Consider the following 25,947-nt stretch of genomic DNA (forward strand, 5'->3'; position numbering starts at 1 on the left):
AAAGAAGGTTTAAATAAAGTGCCGTGAAAAACTTTGCACATTCTTCAAGTTTTTCTATTATATGTCGTGTTACTAAATCATTTGAAATCATAATATTTTTTTCTGCCTGAGACCTTACTACAGTTATTTTAATGAAGTTTAAACAAATAGAATTAAGCAGAGTGTGCCAAAGTAAGCACAGCTCCAGTTTCATCAGGGCTTAAATGTGTCATTGAAAAATCCTTTTTTTGTATTATTTTGGCAGCTCAGACATTCTATTCAGGTTATAGCGACATGTTTTGAACAGTATTCAGAGATACTCAGAGGAATTCAAGACATTTGGCCTCATATAAGAACTACCTGTAGAAATTTGTTCTTAAGTTGCACAAACAACTTTTCTTGTTCTTAAAATTTTCACTCAGGTCGGAACAAAATGTTTGTGGGTTTCATTTATTTATAGTATTCCATATATTTGCATGAAAAATAACTATCAAAATATTAAATGATGTTAAGTGTGTAGCCTTGCTTGATTATCTTAAAGCTAGAAAACATGGTTTTACTGAAGGGGGTGCAGAATGTGATGAAGAGGGGCCGTAGGGCAAAATCCAAGAATAACAGCTCTGATTAAAGGAATGGATGGAGGAAAGACTAAATACCCTCAACTAGTCTGAGAGCAAGAGAAGGGCGACTAAGGACTAATATTTCTGAGAGTAATAACTCCTGACACACGAAGGAGGACAAGAAGGTGACGGGAGACGAGGGAGGTGAGGAAGACGAGGGTGAGAAAAGAGGAGGAGGAGGCCATGTAGGGAAGCGAGGCAGGGAGACTGATTGCCTGTGACAAGCTGTTGGTGATATGATGGGGACAGGAGACTATGTGAGACGATGGAGATGACCCAGAGCACGGTGGACAGAGGGAGGAGGAGGTGGAGGGAGGAAGACAAGATTCATAGACAGAGGGGAAAGTGGTAGGATAGAAAAAAAACTAGAGAAGTTAAAAACAGAAAGTAAGGAAAGAGTTTAAATGACATGATAGATAGCGGTGAGGTAAAAGACTCTAATGTCTCCATTATGGAAAAGTGGAGCGGTAATGGATAGAAAGAAGAGCGAGACACAAAGAGAGACAGAGACTGAGAGCACGGGAGCCAAATCGAACCACGAGAGTCTGCACAAATGTGATTTTGCAAATGCAAGCAATTTTTTTAACATCATAATCAACAGGTCACAAATATCACAAAGGCAATTTTTGTTAAAACACTGAACTGCATCATGACAAATCCTCTTAAATCCATTAGACGTGTTACAGGTGCCACCATTTCTATGAATGTCAATTTCACAAGAACAAAGCGAACAAAGAGATCATAGCCGCTTTGTCCTTGGATTGAAAAATATTCCCTCCACCAAATCATAGTTGCTAAACACTGGAAATGCTGGTATTTCCTTGCACTTGAGGGGGAAAAGATATCGGCAAATCAAGGTAGAAATAATCACAGAACATCTGTGAAATCCTGATGAGAGACAGAGATGAAAGCGGGTAAGATGGAGAGATGTGGGAATGGTGTGCCTCTTTCCCACTTCACTTTGGGAGGACAGGAAGAGGGGGAAAAAGAGTGGGGAGGAGTGTATAGAGCTATTTGGGATGAGATAAGAGAGGAAAGGAGGAAGAACAGTGAGAGAGAAAGAGGGAGACAGGGGAGGGAGAGGAGGGATGAGTAATTGAGACGATGATCAGCAGTGATGGGGGGGATGTGAAGCGCTAGAGGACAGAGGAGAGGAAGGGCGTCGCTCCGCCACCCTCATTCGACAGGAAGACAGGAGGGAGAGGCGGAGGAAGTGGAAAAACTTAATTAATGAAATAATACCGCAGTCAACCTCAATCAGACTGCACAGCACCGGGGCTCTGCACACAGGGAGGCAGGCAGCCAGGCAGGCCGGGGAGAGAGTGTGTATCTAGTCCATAGAACAGATCACACAGTGGATGAGAGTCTTTCTCTGTCTCTCTTGTTATTACCAAGGTCAGTGCTGGGCCAAACCTCTTCTCTGCCTCCATTATCGCCACTGAGGTTGGCCCACAGTTACGTAAAAGTGGAGGACAAGTCCACAGCAATCATATCTCACATCGTCCATTCATTGAGAGACGCACACCCCACGTCTGACATGCGTCCAGCTCTACATTGACTGTCACTCGCTGCAGTAGACTATGCAAAACTACTTCATTTGCATTAAGACGCAGCCCGGACCTCAGTGTTTGCCCTCCCACTCTATTCCTTCCCTCTCTGGTGGTGTGTTTCACGGCCCTGGTTATATATTCCACACATGCTGAGTGACAGCCAGCCTCCCGCAGCAAAACACTTGCTCCTATGCGAGTGATGTGAATTTGCGTACATGCTGATGTTGTTATTTCCATCACGTCCTTCTGTCTACTTTAGGGCACGACTCACATTTCACTTCGCTCAAAAGTCACAAGAAGTGCTGTTATATTGCCTCATTTCATATATTTCTGGTTCCAGCTTTTACTGCAATATGCTTTTCCAGATTTTGGTACAATATGTTGTGTCAGAAAGTTGAAAATGTGAAACGTAAAGCTGAATCCATCCTGGATACAACAATTGTGTATTAATAACCACTAAAAAATGACAGGATCATCTGAAGAAATAAGTGTTTATAACGGAGTCACTGTCAATCAATATCAGTCAGTCAATATCAATTATCAATTCACTAACTCCAATTAAAATCCCATTTTAGGAACAATATTTACATTGTTTCAAATGTGGAAACCCAACAAACCTGCTGCTGGGAGCAATACACACACAACTAAAACTGATCAAGATGAGCAAAGCAAAAATCTTCTCTGAGCTCAGTAGGAAGATTCTTTAGACATTTCAGTGAAAAAATCTGACACTAGTGTATGTCAAATGTATATAGTGCATATGACTACGTAAATGTGTGTCTAATGTTTTACTTGAAGATGACAGGTTACATATTGCATTGGGGGGCACAGCTAAATTTTTCCTTCGGGGCCCCCAGGCAGATTAACGTCACTCATGCCACTTGAAAAGTTATGAAGTTGCAGTTTTTCATGATAGCAGATATTGAGCTGGAGCTGTCTAAGTACTGTGCATAAATACTGTTTATGTGGCCAAGCTATTGCAACAGTCCAAGCTCGCTACTGTACCACACACAATCAAATTACACACCCATGGTTTGAGCATGAAGTGGAAACATCTTTTACAGATGACAGCTAGATTAAAGGGAGTAAAAATGGGAATGTGGCGCGGAACAAAAAGAGAAGATTAAACAACAAACTGAATGAATAAACAAGGAAACAAGGACCAGGGAGGAACAAAGCTCGCTCCCCCGTGCTGTGCTGTATCACATTCCACGAGCACAGCACCGCCGCCCCCGCTAGCCTCTGGTGTGTGATGGCGTGTTAGCCTCGTCATGAGTGTGTCATGTTAAGGGACGCAGTAATCATGAATGCAAATGCAACGTGAAAGACACAAACTAAAGTGGGTGTTTTGTTTCGCCCCGGGCACACTGGTGCATGCTAAGGCTGGAGTGGTTTGAGTGTGTGTGTCTCTGTGTGTGTTTGTGTCAGTGTCTGTGCAAAGTGTTCCCATCTGTGCAAATCAACCTAAAACCAATGTGTTACTTCCCAGCAGCTTTGACTTTAAAATCCTCCTTTTAGTTCCACTTGTTTGGCTTTTGGACCACATTCTCCAAAAACAACCATGAAACTAAGTTTGTCACTTGGGTGGACTAGGGAGTGTGTGTGTGTCTGTGTGTGTGTGTGTGTGTGAGTGTGTGTGTGTGTGTGTGGATGCAGAGGGGACTTGGGGGTGGGATTTACAGTTGCCTTCCTGTTTAAATTTGTAGTCCTCACTCTTCAGAGGCTATATGAGCTCCATGTGTGTCATCTAGATGATGAAGAGCATAAAACCTGATCTCCTCTCCCCTGAGGCGTAGCTGAAGGATTCATTCTCTCTCTCTCCTTCTCCACACGTCCAAGACCGCCCCCCCACAAAAAATCCTGGATCTCACCATCGAAATTTCCTGTAACTAAAAACGTCTTCATAAATCTCCTATGGCTCTTTTATAACCTGGCTATGACGCATTAACGCAGCTATCACAAGCCATTACCTCGCCACGGCAGCGAGGAGGGAAAGAGGCATTGAGTTGTGTACTGGAACAGAACGGGCATTATTTTAGCTCCCCCACGAAAAAAAAACAAAACACTCTTAAGTATTATCTTCACATTCCACCTCCAAATACACAACACACTACTTCCAACGTAGCATGAGGTTTTCCAAACTTTCTTTCTGCAAAGAGTGCAGGTTTTTTGTTCTATTGTTGCAGACAAAGGCCCACTGTTGGCTGTGTTGCGGTAGTACTTGATCCGCAAATGGGACCAGCTACAAACAAGGACAAAACAAAGACGTCTGCCTGTTTGGCGCCTCTGTTGCACGGTGACATGACGGTATGTGTGTGGTTTGGAGACAGGACAAGTATGATTATGCGTTTGTCATATGAGGCAGTGCGAGAGTGGAAGAGATTTGTGCTGATAAAGACTTGCATTGCAGAAATGTTGTTAAATATAGAAAGCACTTGTTCCTATTTATGATTCAATTGTGGCCAAAGCACCTCTTGTACTAATATATGCCACTAGGACACCAAAATATGGCATGTAAGGACACTTTGGTTACTATGGTTACTAATTACTTTTCCTGTTTTTTTTTTTATCTGACCCATGCAATACTGAAATTACTTTTACTACCTAAAGTGCATGAACAAATTAAAGCCACATTTCTCATCTCTGGTGGCAACAAAATTGGCTGATTTCTAATGCAAACTCTCCATAATTTGTATTCTGTACTAATGTGATTCAAAATAAGTATGACAATTTGACAAGTATGACATTCAAACTTGTACAAAGTTGTTAATGCAGTCTGTATCATTTTAATCTGTTTCTTGCAAGCTTCATTACGTGAATTTGTGAGACGCGGCATCGATATGACCTGGACACGGCCAAGTCTGGGAGCCAGCAAGTCATGGTCACACGTTGAACTCACATGATGTGTCACATGGTTACCAAAAAGATCCACACAGGATCACAAAACCCAGACATCAACTCTTACACGCTACTCGCATGCATTCACACACAATCCACCAGGGGAACATGATCTCAGTGTCTTTGCTTGCGTGCGGTTGATCTCTCCTCTGTGCTCGATGACATTTTAATTCTCAGCAGTTATTCGCTTTCCATCCATCCTGTTCTATTAGAATCATTTCCCCCCGCCTCTTTATTCTCCCTCTCTCTCTCTTCTATCCCTCCCTCCCTCTGTCTCTCCATCTTTCGATGTCCTGTGCGCTTGGAGGGTGGGTGACTCAGAATCACATCGCATTAACCTCCAGCACCAAAACACACACAACAAACTGGGCCACGGCACAGCAGCCTCCCCCCCGCTCCTCCGCCTCCTCCTCCTCCTCCTCCTACCACCCATCGGATTTCCAAAAAGGAGGACTAGAGTGAGGAACGCACCTGATCTCTACATCTGACAAACACACACATGCATGCACGGCACTGAGAGGGAGTGATTGCTTGTGACAGATCCACTGCCATTTTATGGTTCAGTTCTGAGGCAGTGAGTGAGAAACATTGTTGGAGGAGAAATGTTGCTTTTTCCTGTCACATTGTTTTCCCTCTCTGACTAAATCCATATCATGATTTATTAGACAGCACTGCTTGTGCCATACTGATAATCCAGTGGTACTGCTGTATGGGTGTTCGACCTTGTTTGTGCGTTTTCTTATGTCTAATTGTTTCCTGTATGTGCGCAAAGGCCATGAATGTTTTCCCTGCACATCATGTGTGTATGAGAGATCATCCAGTTCATAATCTGGTTTGATGCACTGCGGGTTAATGATGGCTGTCGACTGCAACATTAGCACAGTATGGTCCCTGTGTCTGTGTGCATCAATAAACAATCTACACACAATCTCCTAAAGCTGCTTATAGCCTCTATAAGAGATGTATATAGGGCTGAGGAGGAGGGGAGAAGGGGGGTTATTATCACTGTCAGAGAGAGGGAGAGAGAGAGAGAGAGAGAGTAGAATGGACATAAATAAGGTTATCAGTAGGCATAAACACAAAGGCCCATTTCTTCCATTCATTCTGGCGTTAATTAAATGACAAGAAACAAATCGTGGGCGAGCAAACGTAATTCTGCCCAATTCGGTAAAAAAATAATAAAACATGTGACCTCCAGAGCATAGACATGTATAATGGCCCAAAAGAAAGACAGGCAGGAACAAAGCGAAGGAGGAAAAAAAAAAGCAAAAGCAAAAAAAGAAGGAGCAGGGCCATTATAAAGAGGTCTAGTGACTGGCTGGATGAGCCTTGTGTAACGTCAGTAAAGTGCTAGCCATGTAGGACAGTCACGACCAATGTTCCTTACAACTGGGTCAATGTTCCCGTCCTGGGGCAGCGAGGGCATTCTGCGTGGTCTTCTGTGTGTGCGCGTGAATGTGCAGTATCTATCTGTTAACTTCCACAAACCTGCTAGAAACTGCTATCCCTGCAATGCTTGTCAAGTGCACCTCTGAGTGGACCTCCATGCATATTGAATGAATACTTCAATGACTACTTATCAATACTTAATGAATACTTATCAGTGAATCCCTGAGTGACTTCTACAGCACTGATTTTTTAAAAGGCTTTTAAAAGGCATGCAAAGCCTTTTTAGATGCGGCTCAGTACGTAACGCAGTCCTACGCCGGCGGGGCAGGAGAGAGGAGGCCGAGCGGGCCGCTGAGTTCATGGCCGCGTTTGAATGTCTGAGTGTGATATTTTCCAGTGGCGGCTGGGGCGACGGAGGGTTTGCTGCAGTCGCACAGAATGTGAAGTAACACTTGACGCTATCGCAGGGGATCTAGCTGCCTGCAGACCCCAGTGTGTGCATATGTCTGCGTGTGTCCTTGTCTGCTGGTGTCTGGCGGCATGTGTCCGTCTTAAGGTTTGTGTGTGTGTGTGTGGGTAGCTGTTCTGCATTATATCAGCCACTAGATTGGAGGCCTAGAGAAATGGGTCAGCGCCAGCCTCGTCGTTCCCTCTCACTGTCTCTCCTGCTCTTTGCTCATGTTTTTTTTTTTCCCAGCCTCTCTTATTCCCAAGTCGCGCCCAGAATAAAAACGAAACACCTCCGGTTGTCCACTCCTCCTGCAGCTGCCTGGATCTGGGTTAAACCAGAGAAGTCCATCACTCACTCCCTCTTTCCCCTCCTTCCCTTCTCTGTTCTTTTCTTTCTGTTGAATAAAGAAACTCTGAGAAGTCTCCTCTCCACTTGGATCCTAATAATCTCAGCCGAGGAAGAAGACACATACAGAGTAATGATATGGATGTTGAGAAATGAGACATCAAATTTGTGGAGTAAACACAGAATGCTCCCATGTACGGTGAAACACCTGCCATCTCCTGACATTTAGACTGAATAGGTCTTGAACACAGAGAGTTTTGAGAGAGCGGTCTTATGATCAATGATGATTCTGATAAAAACTAATTTGTCATGTGGCTCAACTGAAAACATGTCACAGTAAATTTCCACCACACTTTGTGTCTTTGGTCTATTTCGCTCAGGGCCTGCTCATGGGGTTTCGTCTGGGTGGCCCCACTGTCTCTCTCTCTCTCACACTAACACTCACACACACATATGCACACGCACACCTGTTGCAAAACCAGTCAGAGGGGCTGAGACACAACACAGTTAATAGGATACCATTGTCATGACAAATAGTACTGGAGGGATGTCTCCAACTCTCTCTCTTTCATTAATGTCTCCATCATTCATTCTGTTGTCTTTTTTGGGCCAGTAAGTTGCCCCCCAAACCCTCCCCTTCCCCTTTCCAACCGCAGAAACCCAGATGCTCACACACCACCACACACAAATGCAGAGGACTGCACATTTATACACCTGTGTGAGCACACAATCACTAAATAAAAGCACTCAGTCTCACATTAGCCTGATTTACTGTCTCAATTTAAGCATGAATTCTGTGCAGTGAAGAGGAAAACAGGAGACAACTACACCTAACTCGCAGTTCCACGTCTCCTGTCACTTTGTCATACTTTCATCACAGGAGAGAGGAAAAAAAGCCGTCTGTTGCAGCAATCACTCTCTCCTCCAGCATCTCATGCTTTCCCTCCTCTCCAACATTTCCCTCTCCCTCTCCTTTCAATTATTGCCTTTATGTTTCCAGCCTTCCTGCCGTCCCGCTCTTTGAAGGGGCTTCCTCTCAGGCAGAGCCTAGCTGTGACATTGTCTGTCATTGCAGGATTACAGCGTTGGCACCTCGCCACGAACATGCTGAAGACGCAGAGAAGGCGACCCTCGCCGTATGCGTTCTGCTCAGCCACGGGGTACAAACTTGTCGACTAGAAAAACAACTCGCGAAAAACTGCATGTATCTGAAGCCAAAACTTCCCTCCGGGACACTGAGCTGTCAGATTTCCTTAATATGAGTGACTTTGAGTCAACTTTGTAGCTGATGGTGACTTTTAGACAATAGACATATTGCTGAAAAACTGGTACGATACAGTTAAGCTGTTTTTAGCAGTTTTGCTGAGAATTCTGTTTGACCCTGATGGTTTCTTCAGGCTTGTATGACTATTTTTGGATTCATTTCTTGGCTGATACTTTGTGTACTATTCTGTATCGTTCTGTGTCTTTTAAAATCAAAACAAATCTTAGGATTCAGTGTTCCCTTTAAATCGTATGCCTGACAAACTGGGAGCAACATTTGAAACAACACTTTGAACTGCATCATGACCGTGCAACACTGCCTAATAACCATTTTAAAAACATCAGTCACACAAAAATATGAAGAAAACACACACCATCATTTTGAAACATCACAGGCCAAGTAATTCTGAGATTATATAAAGCCTCTCTGAAGGACAGGTGGTCAAAGAATGTCAGGCCTACTTCTTGCTTTTGAGTTTGATATGTAGGTTAGCTACTTTTGGTAAAACAGAAATTGGCAGAGCGGGGGAACAGGAAGGGGAGAAGTTGTTCGACTGAAGGACAAACGTCTGGTAGAAAAGGAAGCGAGGAACAATGCAAAAAAGAGGGAAGTGGGTCAACGGTCTGAAGGGAGGAACGTGACAACGATCTGTGACATGTAGCAGGAGAGAAAGAAAGCGAAAGCAAGTAGGAAGATGGCGACGGGGAGAGGGGAGGGGTTTCTAAATTAAGAAGAAGGGAAGCAGAAGGGTGTGAAGGAGGAGGAAGAAGAGTGAGGGTGAAAATGTGAGAGAAAGTCCACGGGAGGCAGGAGCTGTTAGAGAAAAGGGCTTCATAAATGTCACTCCTTTCTGATATTAATGGTGAATGTCAAAGAGCCAGAACTTACAGGAGGTTAGGTCTCCTAAACACACACAAACACATGTATAAACACAGAGTTTTTCCCTTCAGACAATGACTTTTGAAAGGAGGCAGTGAAGGAGTGGGCCTGCAGAGGAGCTGTACATCTTAAAAACTGTAATTACACATAACTGTCAGTCTAATTAAGGCTTTTAATGAACTCCATGAGAGCTCAGAAAGGACAAAAACCGCCAGCCATTGGAAAATGTGTGTGTGTTTGTTTGCGTGTGTGATAAATGATGCGCTCAAGGAAGACCGTGCATATAAGCGGCAACACAATCAAACATTTTAATGAGCCTGAGTGCAGCTTTCAGGTCCACCATCTAATAAACATGCATACCTGTAAGGGTCGCTCATCTCCTATTGCAACACACCACACACACACAGAACTAATTGCTCCTGTCGCTTTCCCTATGGTGATTAAGTGTTAAAGCCCAGCCCACTGCAGAACTGTGACTGGACCTATAGAAACACCTTTGAAACAATTGGATTTGCCATTAAGGAAAACTTTATTTAAGATTTAGCTAAATTCCTTCACAACAGAGGGCTAATCTGCATTATACATCATTAAGCTTGGCTGCTAAAACTCTTGGCTGCACTCTCTTGTTGGCTGGCCAGGTATAGGAAAATAGATTGTACTCAAAGGCTGGAAAAATGTTAGGTCTTGATCTGGCAGATACAGAGCAATAATGAGAATCAAATCTTGTTTGATTTTGGGTGGGCGAGCTCTTGTATAACAATGGCACACAGTACACTCTCTCGTGTAGTTTTTAAAGGGTCATATCACCTAAATTACAAAAAATATATATTTCTCACTTTGTCAACCTGGAGGTAAAAAGGGAGCTAAATGCCTACTGCTTGCTGTAGTGGTTAAGATCTTATTATCTAATAAATATCTGCATTATTATCATGTGTTGAACATATTGGCTATAGTAACTGCAATAGCAGTAGTATGACTAACAATGCAGTGTTAAGGAGTACTGATACTACATGCAGCAACACCACTAGTTTAATGTATTTAGTATTGAATTTGGGGTCATGTAGCTATGTTCAAAATCATGCATTCCACTAGTGAGCTCTTTACTTCACTGAGTGGCTATATTTAATTATCTCTTAATGAAAATGGGCATTTTTATGTCTTTATTAGATATGACACTAGAGAGATGGGCAATGGGCGCTGTGGTCCATAAACCCTGAGGCTCCTGAAGCTACAAGGCTTAAGAGTTACAGTTTCAAAATAGTTCCCTATTTGCTCCTTAGTTAAAACTCCTTTCTTCATATAATGAAGATCTGCTAAAGGCAGTGACACATTTCAACTCTCACTACTAATATTATTCTGTTACTCTAAGCTTTGCTATTACCATCATTATTTCTTTCCATGTCAGGAGGCCATTGCCATCCATTTTAGAACCCTAAATCAGAGATTAAGAAATACTGGAGACACAGTCTCTCTTTTCTTTCTCCCTCAAGTTTCCTTCTTTCATTGCATGCCATTCTTTCAAAGAGTGGCTATGTCATAGACTGCAGTCACTGTGTACACACACAGAAGCACTTTAAACCTGGCTCAGTTTTAGTGTTCAAATGCACTAGCCAAGAATCGGCTATTATGCAATCCTGACGAGCATGGAGGTCCTTCTAATGGATCTACACAGACTCAGTACAATGCAGCAGTGTGTATGTATACTTGCCTTAAATGTCCTTGAACCATGACTGTAATACTTGAATACTGAGTTGTGTATTTATGTGTGTGTTCGTCGAAATGTATACTTTAACCTATATGGACATGAACCTTGGAATTCAGAAATGTTTTACTAATCTTTACCAGTACAGCCCCCTTCCTCTTCCACAATACCCTCGACCGTTATTCTAGTTTCCAAAAGAGGAAAGCGAGAGAAACACACACACACATGTACAGAACATGGGAGCCAGTCAGCCGAAATAATACATCTTGACATTCTGCTCGAGGGAGAGATTGGAGAGAGAGAAAGTGGAAAGAAGAAGGGTGAAATATGAAGGGGAAGATGATGGACAGCAGAAAGCATAGGGCAATTATATACCGTTTGTGTGCGTGTGCATGTATACTGAATGTGTGTGTGTGTATATTTCTATATGTGTGCAACAGTGAGAGAATGAGAGTGATGACAGTTGTGTTTGTTTAGCTCTCTGTGATTAAAGCCTCCTGCTAGAAGCTGTGTGCTTAGCTGCATGGCAGTCTGTCGGGTTTTTTTTTAACCATGTGTGTGTGTGTGTGTGTGCACGTGCATGCTTGTGCTCCTCTCTGCTTTCAAGAAATGTGGGTGCATATCCATTCCGTATATGTCAGTCTGTCAGTTTTGAAGTGTGTTTATGTGCGTCTTAAATCTTATTTGCACGTCATGAGTTTGTCTTGGGGTTGAGGCGTGTGTGTGTTGCAGTCGGTCTGCTTCTTCCCCACAAATGTGTGTTTTAGTATCTAATCTCCAAGTCTCATTTGCTTAAATGAAATCATCAACGGATGTCTGGTGCAAGCGGGACGGGTAAAACCTGTATGTGTGGCTGTGTGTGCGTGTGTGTGAGCTCATTAGCACATGGTTTCTCTCTGTGTCGTCCTGAGGTTTGTTTGCATTTTCGTCTGTTCAATGTAGGGTTTGTCGTCTGAGAGCTGAAAGATAACTGTCTGTCTCTTTCTGTCACCTTAGTTTTCAAGTTCAACAAGCTTTATTGGCCTGATAAAATCATTCTCACACTGCCAGCGCAAAGTACACAACACCGAGTTTGTCAAGGTAGATGAAAACAGGAGTGTAAGCAAACGTGTGCAGCAACTCTAAGTGCAAATCTTACTAAAGTTCAGCAGAAGATTCCTGTATGTCACACATATTTTATAGATACCTGCTTGTATAAAAACATCTATAAAATGCTACTGAAGTATTGTGGAGCTCAATGACTACAATAAGCAGCACACTCATGGTTCATGGTGTGACAGTCATAGGTTTGATGCAATCAGAGTGTCCTAAAGGGAGACACTGAACCACATCTGCCACCTCATATAAAACATCCGCTATATGCATGAACAACAATGTGATTCTTTGTTGGTTACTGGGTGTTTATTTAGCAGAAAATGACTCGCTGCCTTGCTTGAGGGCACATCAGATGCTTGCATCTTTTTCGGCCTGCTAAACACAAACTTATTTGCAACAAATGTTTGTCACCAATGAAGTCAAAATGGGGGTATAAACATAATATTCTCTTTTCATGGTGTATTTTCCCACCATGTTTTGATGATCAAAAATGATCATTATGGTCTGATCTTGAAGCCTATAGCAATGTTTTCATTTTCTGATTTAATCTTTGACTCATGCGTGTGAAATGTGCATAGTGGAAAAGTCATTATTCTGCTAGACCTGATAGCAAAAGGAATGCGCAAATCTTTTCACCGTTCACTTTTTGGCGCCGTCTTCGTCTTGCAAAGGGGAAGTCAAAGAGAGGAGAGAGCGTCTAAAAGAGTAATAAAAGCGTCGTGCAGAGAGAGAAAGAAAGAGCTCGAGACAAGAGTGACAGACATGTAGAATGACAGAAACAGAGAATTAGATAGAGATGCAGGGGGGAGACAGAGAGTTTCTCACCTGAGAGGAACTTTTAACAGGGTCAAGTGCGAGGTGCAAGTGTAAAAACAGCTCGAGCTAATTCATATTTTAAACCAGTCACACACAGCACTGACAGCACACACACACGAACACACCCAGCTCCCGTAGGATCACAAGCCCACTACTCTTACCTCCAAGGACTGCAAGCAGCTCTTTTAAAGGCCTGGTTTAAAAAAAGACGTCACAGCATGCCAAAACATGGCAGATGGGAGACATTTTCCACTCACAAACTGACAAAGTCTCACATAACAAGAACTGATTCGCTGCTGTAAGGATTGATATAAGTGTGATGTACTCTTTACACTCGGGGAGCAAAAAGAGTGCACTTCAACGTCAATGTCTTCAATGAGGGGCACTTAGCTAAAAATATCAGTTCCACAGGAGTACTCGGTGATACAAAAAAAAAAAAAAATGTTGCATAAAATCCCAGCAAATAGACAGAATCGTGTTAGCATCTCATATAACGCACCAGCTCTAAATAAACTATGACTAATTTGTCACTCGGTGTCATATTTGTGGGTTGAGCGACCTTTTTCTTCCCGAGCGCTGCCGCCAAAACTTCTTCGATTACTTTATCAGTAATCCCTTTACAGCAGCATGCTCCAAGTGCCGTAAATCTGTCCCGCTCCTCTAATCTTCAATTCATCACACACTTCCTAATCACGCTCCAAAAATAACAAACCTGGTATTGCTTACACTCTTCTTTCTGTACAACGAGAGCTGAGCCAAATGCAGGCTATCAAAAGGTTTATGGCGTGCGTATGAATCACTAAAGACTAAGAGACTACCCTGTTCACCTTGTTATATTGTAAAATAAAAGACGAAATAGGTTTTTATTCTTAATTGAAGCTTCAAATAATTTAAAATGGACCTGCAATAATGTAATAGTGGTTTCTTGGCAAGGTCAACCTTGTGAAAACAGTTCTTAAATCTTGAAAGGGACAAACCTGGACAAATAAAGGTTAAACCAATAAAACAGGCCGGGCATTCTCCACTAAACCTTGTCTTTCCTCCCAGCCGGCTGCCTTCCAGAGGCAATGACAGCGAAACTGTTGCTACAGATGAGGTAAGACGCTTTTTGCCACAACAGGGCTCTCTTCTCGCAGCGCCACCAAGAGAGCAACCAGGCGAGGCTGAAGGTACCAATGAATTAGTTCACTGTTTTCGCTCATTATGCCGAACTGACTGCCTCACTTTTTCTCTGTCTTTATTTACACCCTTTTCTTCATCTCCGACTTCTCTGGCACCACACACACAGCCAACAAAGACCCCGCTCATAATGAGGGCATAGCGGTGTCTGAGTGTGTGTTTTTCTTTGTGTGGTTAGTGTGTGTGTGTGTGTGTGTGTGTGTGTGTGTGTGTGTGTGGAGGGAGGAGGATTATGGCAGTTCCAAAGCTGTGAATAGGGGCCAGGCTGGGCCTTGGCCCTGGCTGAATTAATTACTCTAATTAGCTTCTTAATTGCATATATTAAACCAGTGGTTAGCAGGGCTGGAGCCGTGGTTAGGGCCTGGATCTAAAGCTGGAGCCGGGGGTGGGTACAGGCGGACAAAAGGGTATTACACACAAACACACACACACACACACACACACGGCAAGCCTTCCCCCACCCACTTGACGTAGTCTGAAGTGGAGAAACGAGACCAAGCGCTCCCCTCTAAGATGAGGGTATTCAATTTTCCAACCCTCCCCTCATCAATATATAATCAGCACATACAGCAGTAGCAGATGTGTGGTACTAATATGGACGATAAGCCCCCCCAGAGGGAACTGAGAGGATTAATATTAGAACTACAGGGACGACTTGAAACAGTCTTCATGTGAAACTCTTAACTGTATCACTTACTCAGTACTCTGTTCCCTGTGACATTCAAGATGCCAAACCCTGCCACTGATTTGTGACCATCAAGCCTCGCCCCGTCTGGCCCCGCAGCACAGGCTTACATAGACCATGACAACATCAGAACCATTAGTTCCACCGCTCGTTCCACTTCCCAGCTTTTTTGGCTCGTACGTTTTGTGCATTCTAAACAATTATCAAAACCCTTGGCTCTCCAGAGCGGACAACATGCATCAAATTAAGCTTTTTTGGCTTGAGCTGACCCAGAGTAAAAGTAAGCCAGGCTGAGGGAGAGAGGGAGTCAAAGATCCTCTAGGCTATAAAGGTGAAGGCTGTCTGTGTGTGTGTGTGTTTGGGAAGGGGAAGGATTTGAGCTCTAACAGCGAGAGGCGGGGGGTAAAAATTGCCAAAAATTCTTTATTGTATTTGTGAAATGCACCCAAAGTACCTCACAACAATGACGATTAGTCAAGAACAAGTAAACAGCCAGTCCGCTAATGAATCTCTCTTCAATAAACAAGTGGAGTACACGTGCACGCACGCACACACCGTGCACGTGCATGGGTGCACTGTGATAATGATGTTCTTTGTGGAGTTTTTTGGGGTAATTAGGGCTGCTTAAATGGTGGTTAAAAAGGATTTGCAGCTGATTGTTTGTCCTTGTGTCTTTGAGCCGTGGGCCCTCTTGCTCCACTGAGTGTCAACACTGTCTTCTTCCACTGTCTCTTCATTGCGCACAGAAATCCTCTTTCATCAGCCCGTCCATAGCCAGCCGTTCCTCTGCTTCCCTCCATTCCTCCCTTTCTTCTTCTGCCTGCTCAAATTATTCTAGCTCGTCTGTTTCCCTGTAATTTACTCTCTCTCTCTCTCTCTCTCTCCCTCTCTCTCACTTGTCCTCCTCCTGCTCCTCCTCTTCCTCTCCATCTTCTACTGAACAGCTGCCGGGTACAATTCAACTCCAAGAACACCATAATCCCCCTCACACATGGCAAAGATCATGGCTGTTACTTATAGACAAACGACTTCCTTAAGAAGCCGCACTGTGCATGTGATTTCTCTCTATTGAAGGAACAGTTCAGCATTATGCAAAGTAAAGTTGATTGAAATTTGATTTCTTTCTGAAAGTTGTATTAGAACATTGATATCAATTTAATGCCTGTACATTAAAGACAGAGCTCAGGATCTGGTCAGGATGCGGTAAGCCTCGCTTAGCAAGAATGGAGGCAAAGGAGGTAGCTGGCCTGGCTTTGTCCAAAGTTCAAACATACACTGATTTTACAATACTATTCACGTAAACTTAAGAGATGTTGGTACATTTTTTTTGGTTTGGGCAGAGCCAGGCTAGCTGTTTGCCCCCACCACACATGTTTATGCTAAGCTGGGCTAATGATGCGCTTGAACCAGCCATTTTTCATTCCACTCTCAGAGAGAAATAAAATGAGCATGTTTCTGAAAATGTTTAGCCATCCCATTAAATGAAAAAGGGGGAACAGATGGTTTATCGAGGAAACTTTCAACACAAAGTTTATCCACACACACACACACACACACAGAAACACACACATCATGCCTGCATGTCTGTGTGCAGGGCTACGCATCTGTCTGTGTGAATGTGTTCATTATGTTGATCAGAGGTCATGTTTGCTTGAACCTCGACACTAAATCAATGCTATATTAGCCGGCTAATGTGTTCTCCTGATGGCAGAGGTCAGCCGAGAGGTGCGCTTGTTTTAAACTCCCCCATGTCTGATTGCCAGGAAACACATCCTTCTGCAAAAGGTTCCTTGACAGAAGGCAGCAGCACAATGATGCTTTTGTCTGTCACGCTGCGATGGGCAATGAGGAAAGTTTGCGCATCTGTGTGTGTGCATGTGTGTGTGTGTGTGTGTGTGTGTGTGACAGACAGACAGTGTAGGAAGGTTAAATGAATCATACAATGTTAACCAGGCCCAATCCAATTAGGGAGGGATTCTTCTTGTCTGACCTTTAACAGGAGAGACGTATTCACACTCACTCACGCAATCAACCCCCACCCCATCAACACAACTACACACACAAACTCTCAAAAACTACACAGTCAGACAGACACACAAACACAACACTCACGCAACCACACAGCAACACCCACAAAAGCACCCTCCGCCCTTACACACACACACACACACACACACACACAGGCACTCAACAAACAGCACACACATACCAAAACACACACACACAGCCAATCTCACAGACAGTAGCGCGGCTCTGATTGCTGACCTAAATCGGCCAGGCGATCTGTCACTTTCTCTTACTCACACTCAGCACACATCTTTTTTTCATCTTTTTCCTCCCCTTTCTCCTCTCCCTCTCTCTTCTTTTTTTCTTGCCCAAATATCCCTCGCTCTCTCCCAGTGTCACTTTACATCAGCTCATGCCCACCCCTGTCCTCTCCCCTATTATCTTTACCAGAAATGCCTTGGCCTCATTTGTATCCCACAATATAGGTGTCAATGTACAGTATGTTGCATGTTTACAGTGGTTTTGCTGTGACCTGTGTACTGTAGATATGTGTTCATATTCTTATGCATATAATGAAGATACATACAGTGAAGCTCAGGGGAATCTCACGCTTAATCATTTAAAGCACATGAGTTGACTACCATCCCTTTAAATAGAGCCATCTTTTCTACTATCCACTTTCTCTCATCCATTGAGAGATGCAGATAAACTTTATCTGTGGTGGGGATATTAGTTATATCCATTGCACCAAAACCCTGCTGGCCCATTCTCTTTCATTTTCCACTTTTGCACTTTATTTGAGGCTATTTTCACACATGAGCGTTTAACTGAGGCTGTTCGCCCCAAGAATTCGATGTGTTTACTGGAGTGTGAAAAATGTGTTGCAGGGTAGAAAAGCAGTCGCAAGTGCGTCTTGAAATAGTTGTCAGGGGCTTGTTTGGCGCGAACTCTTTGCATGTCCCCAGAGGGCCACAACAGATGTGGAGGCCTTTACACATCTGAAAAGTTGACAAAAGACAATTTTGTGTCTCTACATAGAGTAAGATTCATGGTGATCAGGATGGGGTTACAAGCGCACCATGAAAGGTATAGGACATAAAGGCATAGAGCCAACAACTCTGTTTGGTGAGAAGGAACACCTAGTTACCTAATATAAGACTGATGATGACCTACCTAAAACTGAATATGTAATCACCAAAATGTCAGAATTAGATAATGTTAGTCCGAGTGACAGACATTGTGTGGGATTTCTGGTTCCTGAACTGACCTAAACAACCACCCTTGTATGGGCCGGAGGATTTGTTTCCTTACTTGAGATATTTTGTAACAGGAGTTCATACGAGCTACCATGCCTGTGCATACTATAAATTTGTTTCAGTATAACTGGGACTAATTTTAACTGTTTGATAGTACCTTTCAGAAGTAGTCAGGATCACAACTGTAATAAAAAAAAACGACTTTATTTTGGGCACAAAACAGGTGGCACTTGTTAGACTTGTTGAGACTTGTTGAAAATAATGAGAGATACCAGTGTGTCTAATACTCTCCATGTTTACATGAGATGGGATACATAGTGCTACACAGGCATTTTGATTTCAGCGGAATTATTCTGTATAAAACAACTCTTAAGCCCCTCACAGTGGTCATCCTGTTCCCCCCCCTTCACCCCCTCTTCTCTCTCCTTCCTGCAGCTCTTCCTCTTCTCTCCCCTGTGTCTGTGGTTGCTTTAGAACCTGGCAGGAGGCTCAAATCAGAGGGCTTAAACTTGATCAAATATTCAGCAGATATAGATTTCTCAGTCCCTGGATTCCCCACCTCTTCCACCCAGCTGCTTTCCATCCCTCCCTCCACCCGTCCTTTCCCTGAATCTCTCACTTTTGCTCTCCCCACTGCAGACACAGGCAAAGTTGTGTGCTGCACACATACATAGACACACTCACACAGACAGCCATGCACGTATGCACATGGGGAATCATGAACTATCGCAGAGTGGCAGAGAGGTGCAGCTCATTTAGGCTGCAGTGCAGTGTTACTCTCTGCTTCCTCTCCTCCATAGTCTCTTCTCTCTCCACTATTTCACTCTGTTTTGCTGTTGTCCCCTATCTTTCTCTCTCTCTGTCTGTGTCACTCTTTTCCTCCCTCTCTCCCCTCTTTCTGTCCTCCTTTCCTCCCTCCCTCTCCCCCATCTGGATTCTGTGTCATTTATTTCAGCTTAACCCTGATAAATAAACCAGCGAGTACCTCTGCATTATTGAACACTTCGACATTGCTGTCTGCACGCACTGCGCCTGCCCCTTGCTGTCCAACAATTAGACCACACACACACAAAATCACACAGCCGCACCCTGTCCCGAGCTGCCCACAGAGGCACCAATCAAAACTTGCAGTTAAAGACTGAAAGGGTTACACACAAATTCATATAAATATTCACACACAAAAATGAGACAGCTGAGGAAAAGAGACAGATGGGTGGACAAAAAAGATAAACAGAGAGACAGAGAAGAGGCAAACAATACTGAGTCAAAGAGAGAGAAAAAAAAGTTTGCAGAAAAGAAGCTAAGACACCATGGTATGCAAATGATTACCATACAAACACACACAACACCAACACACCATTAACTTTCCCCAAACACAAACTTACTCAGAGACACACAGATGCAAACACGCACAAACACACAGATTTATTTTTCTAGGTGTTCAGGCTCCAGTCAGCTCTTCTATTATTCATATTAGCAGGGGGTTGTTTATCTCTGCCATTGTGCGACTGCAAGCACCGGCCTCTCCGTAAAGCCCCAGGGGCCCTGCTCCCTAAACACACCGCTGGGAGTCATTCATGTGCACAAACACAGAAAAATACCTTCAGGTCCGTCCTACATATCCATACCTGCACATGGTGGTCACATAGACGAGCATCACACAAGACAGACACATCATTTCATACCTATATTCATGCACACAAACACACACATGCGCACACACACACACACACTGCCATCTGTCTCAGAATGCAACAACAACACTGCAGCCCCATAGCAACTGACCCATTCCCCACTACAGATCTGACCAATCGTTGTGTGTGTGTGTGCTTTTTTGGATATGTGTGTGAGCTATTTTCAGACTATTTTGTGTGTGTTTACAACCACAAGCCTGCTTGTATGCCAATGAGTGTGTGAGTGCATATATTTATGAGAAAGCCCCTGTGTATAGCGATGTGAGCATGCATATGTTAGAGTGAGCTCCAAGGAAGATTACTGACGTGTGTGTGTGTGTGTGTGTGTGAGAGAGAGGAAGGGACAGAGAGAGAAAAAGGGAGACTGAAAGAGATCACTCACATATGAGGTCATACTTAGGTTGACTGTGGGCCTGCAATCATTCACTGCTGGTGCTGATGCAAGTCGGTGTGTGTTCAAACATGCGTGTGTCTGTGTCTGTGTGTGTGTGTGTGTGTGTGTGTGCATGTCCCATTCCCCTGAGAGCAGCAGCGGTGATTAAAAGTGACCACGTTGTTTCAGTGTCACCCTGCAGATGAGATGCTGTGTCCGTGTGACAACTGACTCTCACATCCCATTCACATCAGCCACACACACAGCGACAAACCTGTCTCTGCCTGTTGTCATCTTCTTCGATCTTTCTTTCTTACTTTTTTTTCTCCTCCTCTTTCTCTCTCCCCCTTTTCCTTTCCTTCCATCCATTTTCATGCATCTTTTAAGTCTCTCACTTTTTCCCCACAAGCTGGCCCTCTCTCCTCTCCTTGTTGTGACTCTCTGCATCTTTCCAGCCTTCACTTCCATCACTCACTCTCCAGAGACAAAGACATTAGTTTGACAATGATGTGACATAGCCATGCCTATTACTTATTTTAGCACAAGATGGGTGACGTTTGTCACTTTGGCCAACAAACTGAGCAGGCATGTTCAAGAGCAATTTAGTGACTTGTTCTGAAATTTTCCATCTTTCTTTCTTCATCTGGGCCAGCTACTATTTCTTAATATCACATAATGCTGAATTTCACAGAAAGATGAAAAAAAATAACATAGACTGTCCCTTGTTACTGAAAATTAATCTTAGAAAAGCTGCATGTTTGAGGATATGTTCACCAAAATTACAGCAAACCCTGGATAATCCACGCTGTCATCAGGTTTTAAAGGGACTATTTCTCCAGATAAGAGCGGCCCACCTTGAGGTCTGTGGATTATCCAGAGTAACAAGGACATTGTTTCTGTATTTGTGTCTGCCTGGCTTCATACCACAGGGAGCAAATGAGAAACGGTCATTTGTAATTTGGGTGAACCGACCCTTTAAAGTCAGCTAAACCTGGACTAGTTTTAACAACAACTCCTCTATTCTCCTCATTTGTACGCTGTGCTTTAAGTTGCAAACCAGATCAGCTGCATGGAGATGGTTTTCTCCTTCAGCTTTCATTAAGAAGAGACGTCATCAACACTGAACTCTGATTGTGTATGTGTGTGGGCATGTGTGTGATTGTGTGTGTGTGTGTGTGTATGCGCTACATGCATGCAAGGAGTGTGTGTTACACAAGGCCCTGGCGCCTGCTTTCAAAGGATTCATTAAAACCAGTGAAAGGCTTGATCTGCAGTTTGGGTTGATGTACTGAGCCTGTCTGTGTGTGTGTGTGGTGGGAATTGAATGGTGAAAGAAAGGAGGAGAGATGAGAAACTAAAGGGTGGAGAAACTGAGGGAGAGATGGGGGTGGAGAGAGGGGGAGAGTGTGACAGAGAAATGGGTTTACATAAACCCTGACCTCATGTTATGAATGAAAACATCAATCAATGACTATAACTAATCAATTTTCCCACTCTTTCTCTCCTCTCTGCAGGACGTGGAAGTAAAGAATTACATTTAATGGGATTCGTGTAATCTGATTACAAAACAGTGGCATCTGTGCTGCATTAGTGACAGCAAAAACAAAGGAAATTTGGGATTTTCTTCAGACCCCTAGGTTTTTGCAAAACACAAACATTATTTTCTCAAGAAATGATCAACCACTTGTGAATGACATCAACAGAAATTATGATGTGGAAATGAAGTCCTGAAGAGTTTTTGGCACCACTCACTACGCTCCATAGTGGCAAACTGCAAAGGAAACCAATTACCCAGTGGATTTAAAACAAGTTTCTGGTAATCCGGGATCGGGTTAACTTTGAAATTAACCTCCACTGCCTTTTTTCCTTCTGCTGCTCCACCACCCAACCGCTCCACATCACCACACATACATTTTCCACGTATGGTTGAATGGTCTGCAGTGTGCAAATTAAATCATGTTATGCTATAGGTTAATTAAAACAAGATTTCCCTGAGGCTTGCGCATACATTAGTGCCCTTACACACATGCATAAACATGCACTTACTGTAACTAAATTCAGGGACAAACCAGTCCACAGTGAGTTCAGGAGGCATGGAATCCTCTTTATAGGGCCAACAAGCACACACAAGCCACAGCAGATATGTGGTTCTAAATATGCAGTAGGATAAATGGTTATTAATCATCTCACAGCCTCATTAAGTATACAACAGCTCTGGTGAGGGACTAAACACAATTCTTCATTAAGAGCACATGATCAAAGACACAATGCACGCTGTACACAAGCTATCTGGTGATGTTATCAATAAGTTATCAGTACCAAATGCTCTCTGCGATCAGCTACTCCCCTGTCTCTTCACCTCTCCAACTCTCTCCCTCTTCAGATGTGTGAGTACACGTGTGTGCATGGGAGAATGTGTGACCTTGTGTTGCAGCCTTCATTGATTGGGCAGGAGCTGTCAATCGATCAGTCTGGTCTGTGTGTGGAGATAAAGGTGTTTCTATCTCTGGACAATCCAGTTGCCAGGTGGGAGTATGGAGGAGTGGGCAAAGTAGAGACCGTGGGCCACATTTGGCCCTTTGCTCACATCTTTTTGGCCCTGCAGAGGGATTTATACTGTTTCTACTTTGCTGCAAGGTAATAATAATTCAAGTTTGAGACACATTTTTAAAAAAGTATTTATTGATGGGAGCTCTCCAGTGTGCAGGGGCTCTTTTGCGCTAAGCAGTCTTGGATGTGTGTCACACATAATCAGTATCTGTGCAATCAAGCAAAATGGGAAATTTGAACCCTGATCACATTGATTATCTTGTTGAATTCCAAAGATGGAAAACTAGGACAGATCTTTAAAAAAACTGGTATGTTTCTGATTACCTGCTAGTGTGACACGTTTTGCAGCTGATTTCAGATTATTACCTACTGGAAACCCTCTGTTTGGTTTAGACGAGGGGCGGCACTTAGCTAGAGCACGCAGGAGGCAAGACAAGGTACAAAAAAGTCTCAATCGGACATCCCACACACTTTGTACTACGAAGCTGACAGGATTAAGTCCAACTTATTCAGACATTTGCGTTCTTACATACGGCTCCTCTGGGTAATGTCTACATTCGCTCAGGGTCACAGTGCATGCGTGAAAAGGACTTTATACTGCATTTCTGAATTATGGATGCCCATTAGATGATTTCTGTGCTTCTGGGCAAACACTCTCTGTGTTTTGCTCTCCAGAATTGTTGAAAACACCAAAATCTGGCAACCTCAAATATCTATAAGTTATTAAATCTATTTGTGAAGAAAATACCTATGAGATGTTGACAGTGCACCAAAACCCAATATTTTAACATGTAGTTGCACATAAGTGGATTTTAAACGATGACATCATTTAATTTAGCTATCAGGGTATCAGTTTTGTGTGTCCTTTATGCGTTCTTGCAGCCATACTTGATGTGGCTGTTCTGGTTCTGCTGTTCAACATCTGTCAGTCACTGAATCAGGTATCAGCAGGTATCAGATTGCATTAATTTTCCTCAGTGCTTATCGGGCCAAAATTCCTGTATCATTGGGTCCTTCGGTGCACACACAGCCTTCCAACACACACACATACATCCACAGTAGCTTACTGCACCACTGCATGCTATCTCACCTCCTCATATCTAATCTGGGAGAAATACTTGCATGATGATAACAATGCATGGTGCAGGAGAAATATGCCCAGTGCCTCACCTCTCTTCACAAACACGCCGGGTATGAAGACTGATAGCGAAAACCGAACGCTCCTGAAACCGACGAATAAATAGAGATCACAAAGAGTCATGAGGGACTTCACAGACTCCGAGATCTTATATTCTCTTTGTTTCTTTCTGTCTCTCTAACTCTGGCTGTCTCTGCATCTCTGTCCCAGCTCCCTCCTCCTCCTGGCTCAACTCGTTCCATCGTTTTTTGGGGGGGTTTTTTTCTACCCGCAGATAAAAAGAAGTGAAAAGAGCATTTGCACACCTGAGTGAATAGAGCTTGCAGGTGCGTGGGAGGAAAGCTATGGGAATCGAACAGGGTCTCTCTCTCTTTCTCTCTCTCTCTCTTTTGTCTATACTGTTCACTCTCTCACTCCTGAGGTGTTTTTACAGTACTTGTGTTTGTATTGGAAACGTGTGTGTTTTTTTGAGAGTGTGTGCATGTATGCACATAAGTAGGTGTGCTTTGTGCGTATTGCGTGCATTGCTCCAGTTGGGAGCGCTGAATGCTCATGGCTCTTGGTCTGTATTTAAAAACAACCCACAGGTTTCGGTTGAGGCGACCTTTACTTGCAGATTGTTCCGTCCGATACAAACGCTTGGCCTGGACCGCCTTGATGACCTCATCAGGTCTTCACGCAGCTTAACTCCAAACAAACCTTCTGGATAAACCAAAACAAACTGTGCTTCGCCATTTGCGGTCACTGCGAGGCTGGCAGTAACAATAAACAGGCCCAAGGCCAGCACAGCAGCCGAGCAGGACAAAGACATAGCAAAGCCACGCACACACACACACACACACACACACACACTCTCAGGAACGATGCTGAAGCACAAGCGTAACCATACATTACTAAACACATCCCCCACAAGTGGCACAGAAGGACAAATCCAGGGACACACTGCAAAATATGAAAAGAATGGAACATTTTTTTTGTTTGTGTTTATAAGCGAAGCATCATCTGAAGTGTGTTTTTCTCCCACAAAGGTGAAACAAGTGAAATTAATTAGTTAGTCAAATAACCTGCAGTTACATTGAGCTTGATTTGGAAAACAATACCCTGAAATATCCTGAAAACTACAGTTTCATCTGGTCATTTTTTGCAGCGTACATCCTGTACTGTATCCACCCAGATCGCACACAATTCTCAAACCTAATTACTCTAAACACACCCGCCCAATCATCACCATCATCACTGAAATAAACAAACACACTCAGCCACAATCAGAAATCAGCCATGCAATCATAACAACATCCCATCACCCCCACACTGCAATAAAGCTGAAAGCACACACATGCACATTAACACAAGCACACACACTCTCCATCAACACATCTCCAGCGTTCTGCTTCCTCCACTCACCGATGATGTAGTAGTCGTGCATGCTCTTGAACTCGTGGCCCCAGAGGTTGGGCGAGAACTCCTGGAACTTGATGGTGAAGCGACGCTCTCGGGTGGGCTCGTCGCAGGTCAGCACGATGTTGGGGGGGCCGGTCACCTCGCAGCGGTCCGCCTGTTCCCGCGACGACACGAGGTAGAGCTTGTAGAACTCGTACTCTGGCGTGGACCTCACAGTGTCCAGAGGAGGGCAGATGAGGTCCAGCCGGTCCCCGATCTGAGGGTAGAGAACGTAGCCCTTATCGTCCCTGAACCTGGAGGAAGGAAAGAGGAAGAAGCCAGAAAAGAAAGACAGGAGTCCAGGGAGAGAGAAAGAAGAAAAAAATTCATTAATTAAAAGTCTTTTGCGTCCTGCAACAGCAATATAAGCCAATTTAGAGCCACCTGTCCTTGCTGCTCAATGAGCAACAGATGGGTCTTTTTCCCTTATTTCTCTTGCTTCTTTCTTATTTGCTCTCCTACACAGGGAACAGGTGCCTTTACAGAGGAACGGCTGTGCACTCAACTGCACAAATAAATTTTTACCACACAAGCTCCCGCAATCCCCTGTTGACCCCATGAGGTGTTGGAGAAAAAAGGAGGGAAACATAACCACCAGTTGATGACCCACAGAGGGAAAATAACCACCAATCTGAAG

General features: G+C 43.7%; 1 protein-coding gene across 1 annotated transcript in view; it reads right to left on the reverse strand.

Annotated features, from left to right (window-relative positions):
* Nucleotides 1–25,947, reverse strand: part of efnb3b (ephrin-B3b) — a 73,123-nt gene that overhangs the window by 10,533 nt on the left and 36,643 nt on the right. The window contains exon 2 of the mRNA XM_070854670.1: nucleotides 25,275–25,564. Within this exon, the coding sequence (XP_070710771.1) occupies nucleotides 25,275–25,564 (290 nt within the window). The remainder of the gene's footprint in view (nucleotides 1–25,274; nucleotides 25,565–25,947) is intronic.

Source organism: Pempheris klunzingeri, chromosome 23, assembly GCF_042242105.1.
Source record: "Pempheris klunzingeri isolate RE-2024b chromosome 23, fPemKlu1.hap1, whole genome shotgun sequence".
Taxonomy (NCBI): Eukaryota; Metazoa; Chordata; class Actinopteri; order Acropomatiformes; family Pempheridae; genus Pempheris; species Pempheris klunzingeri.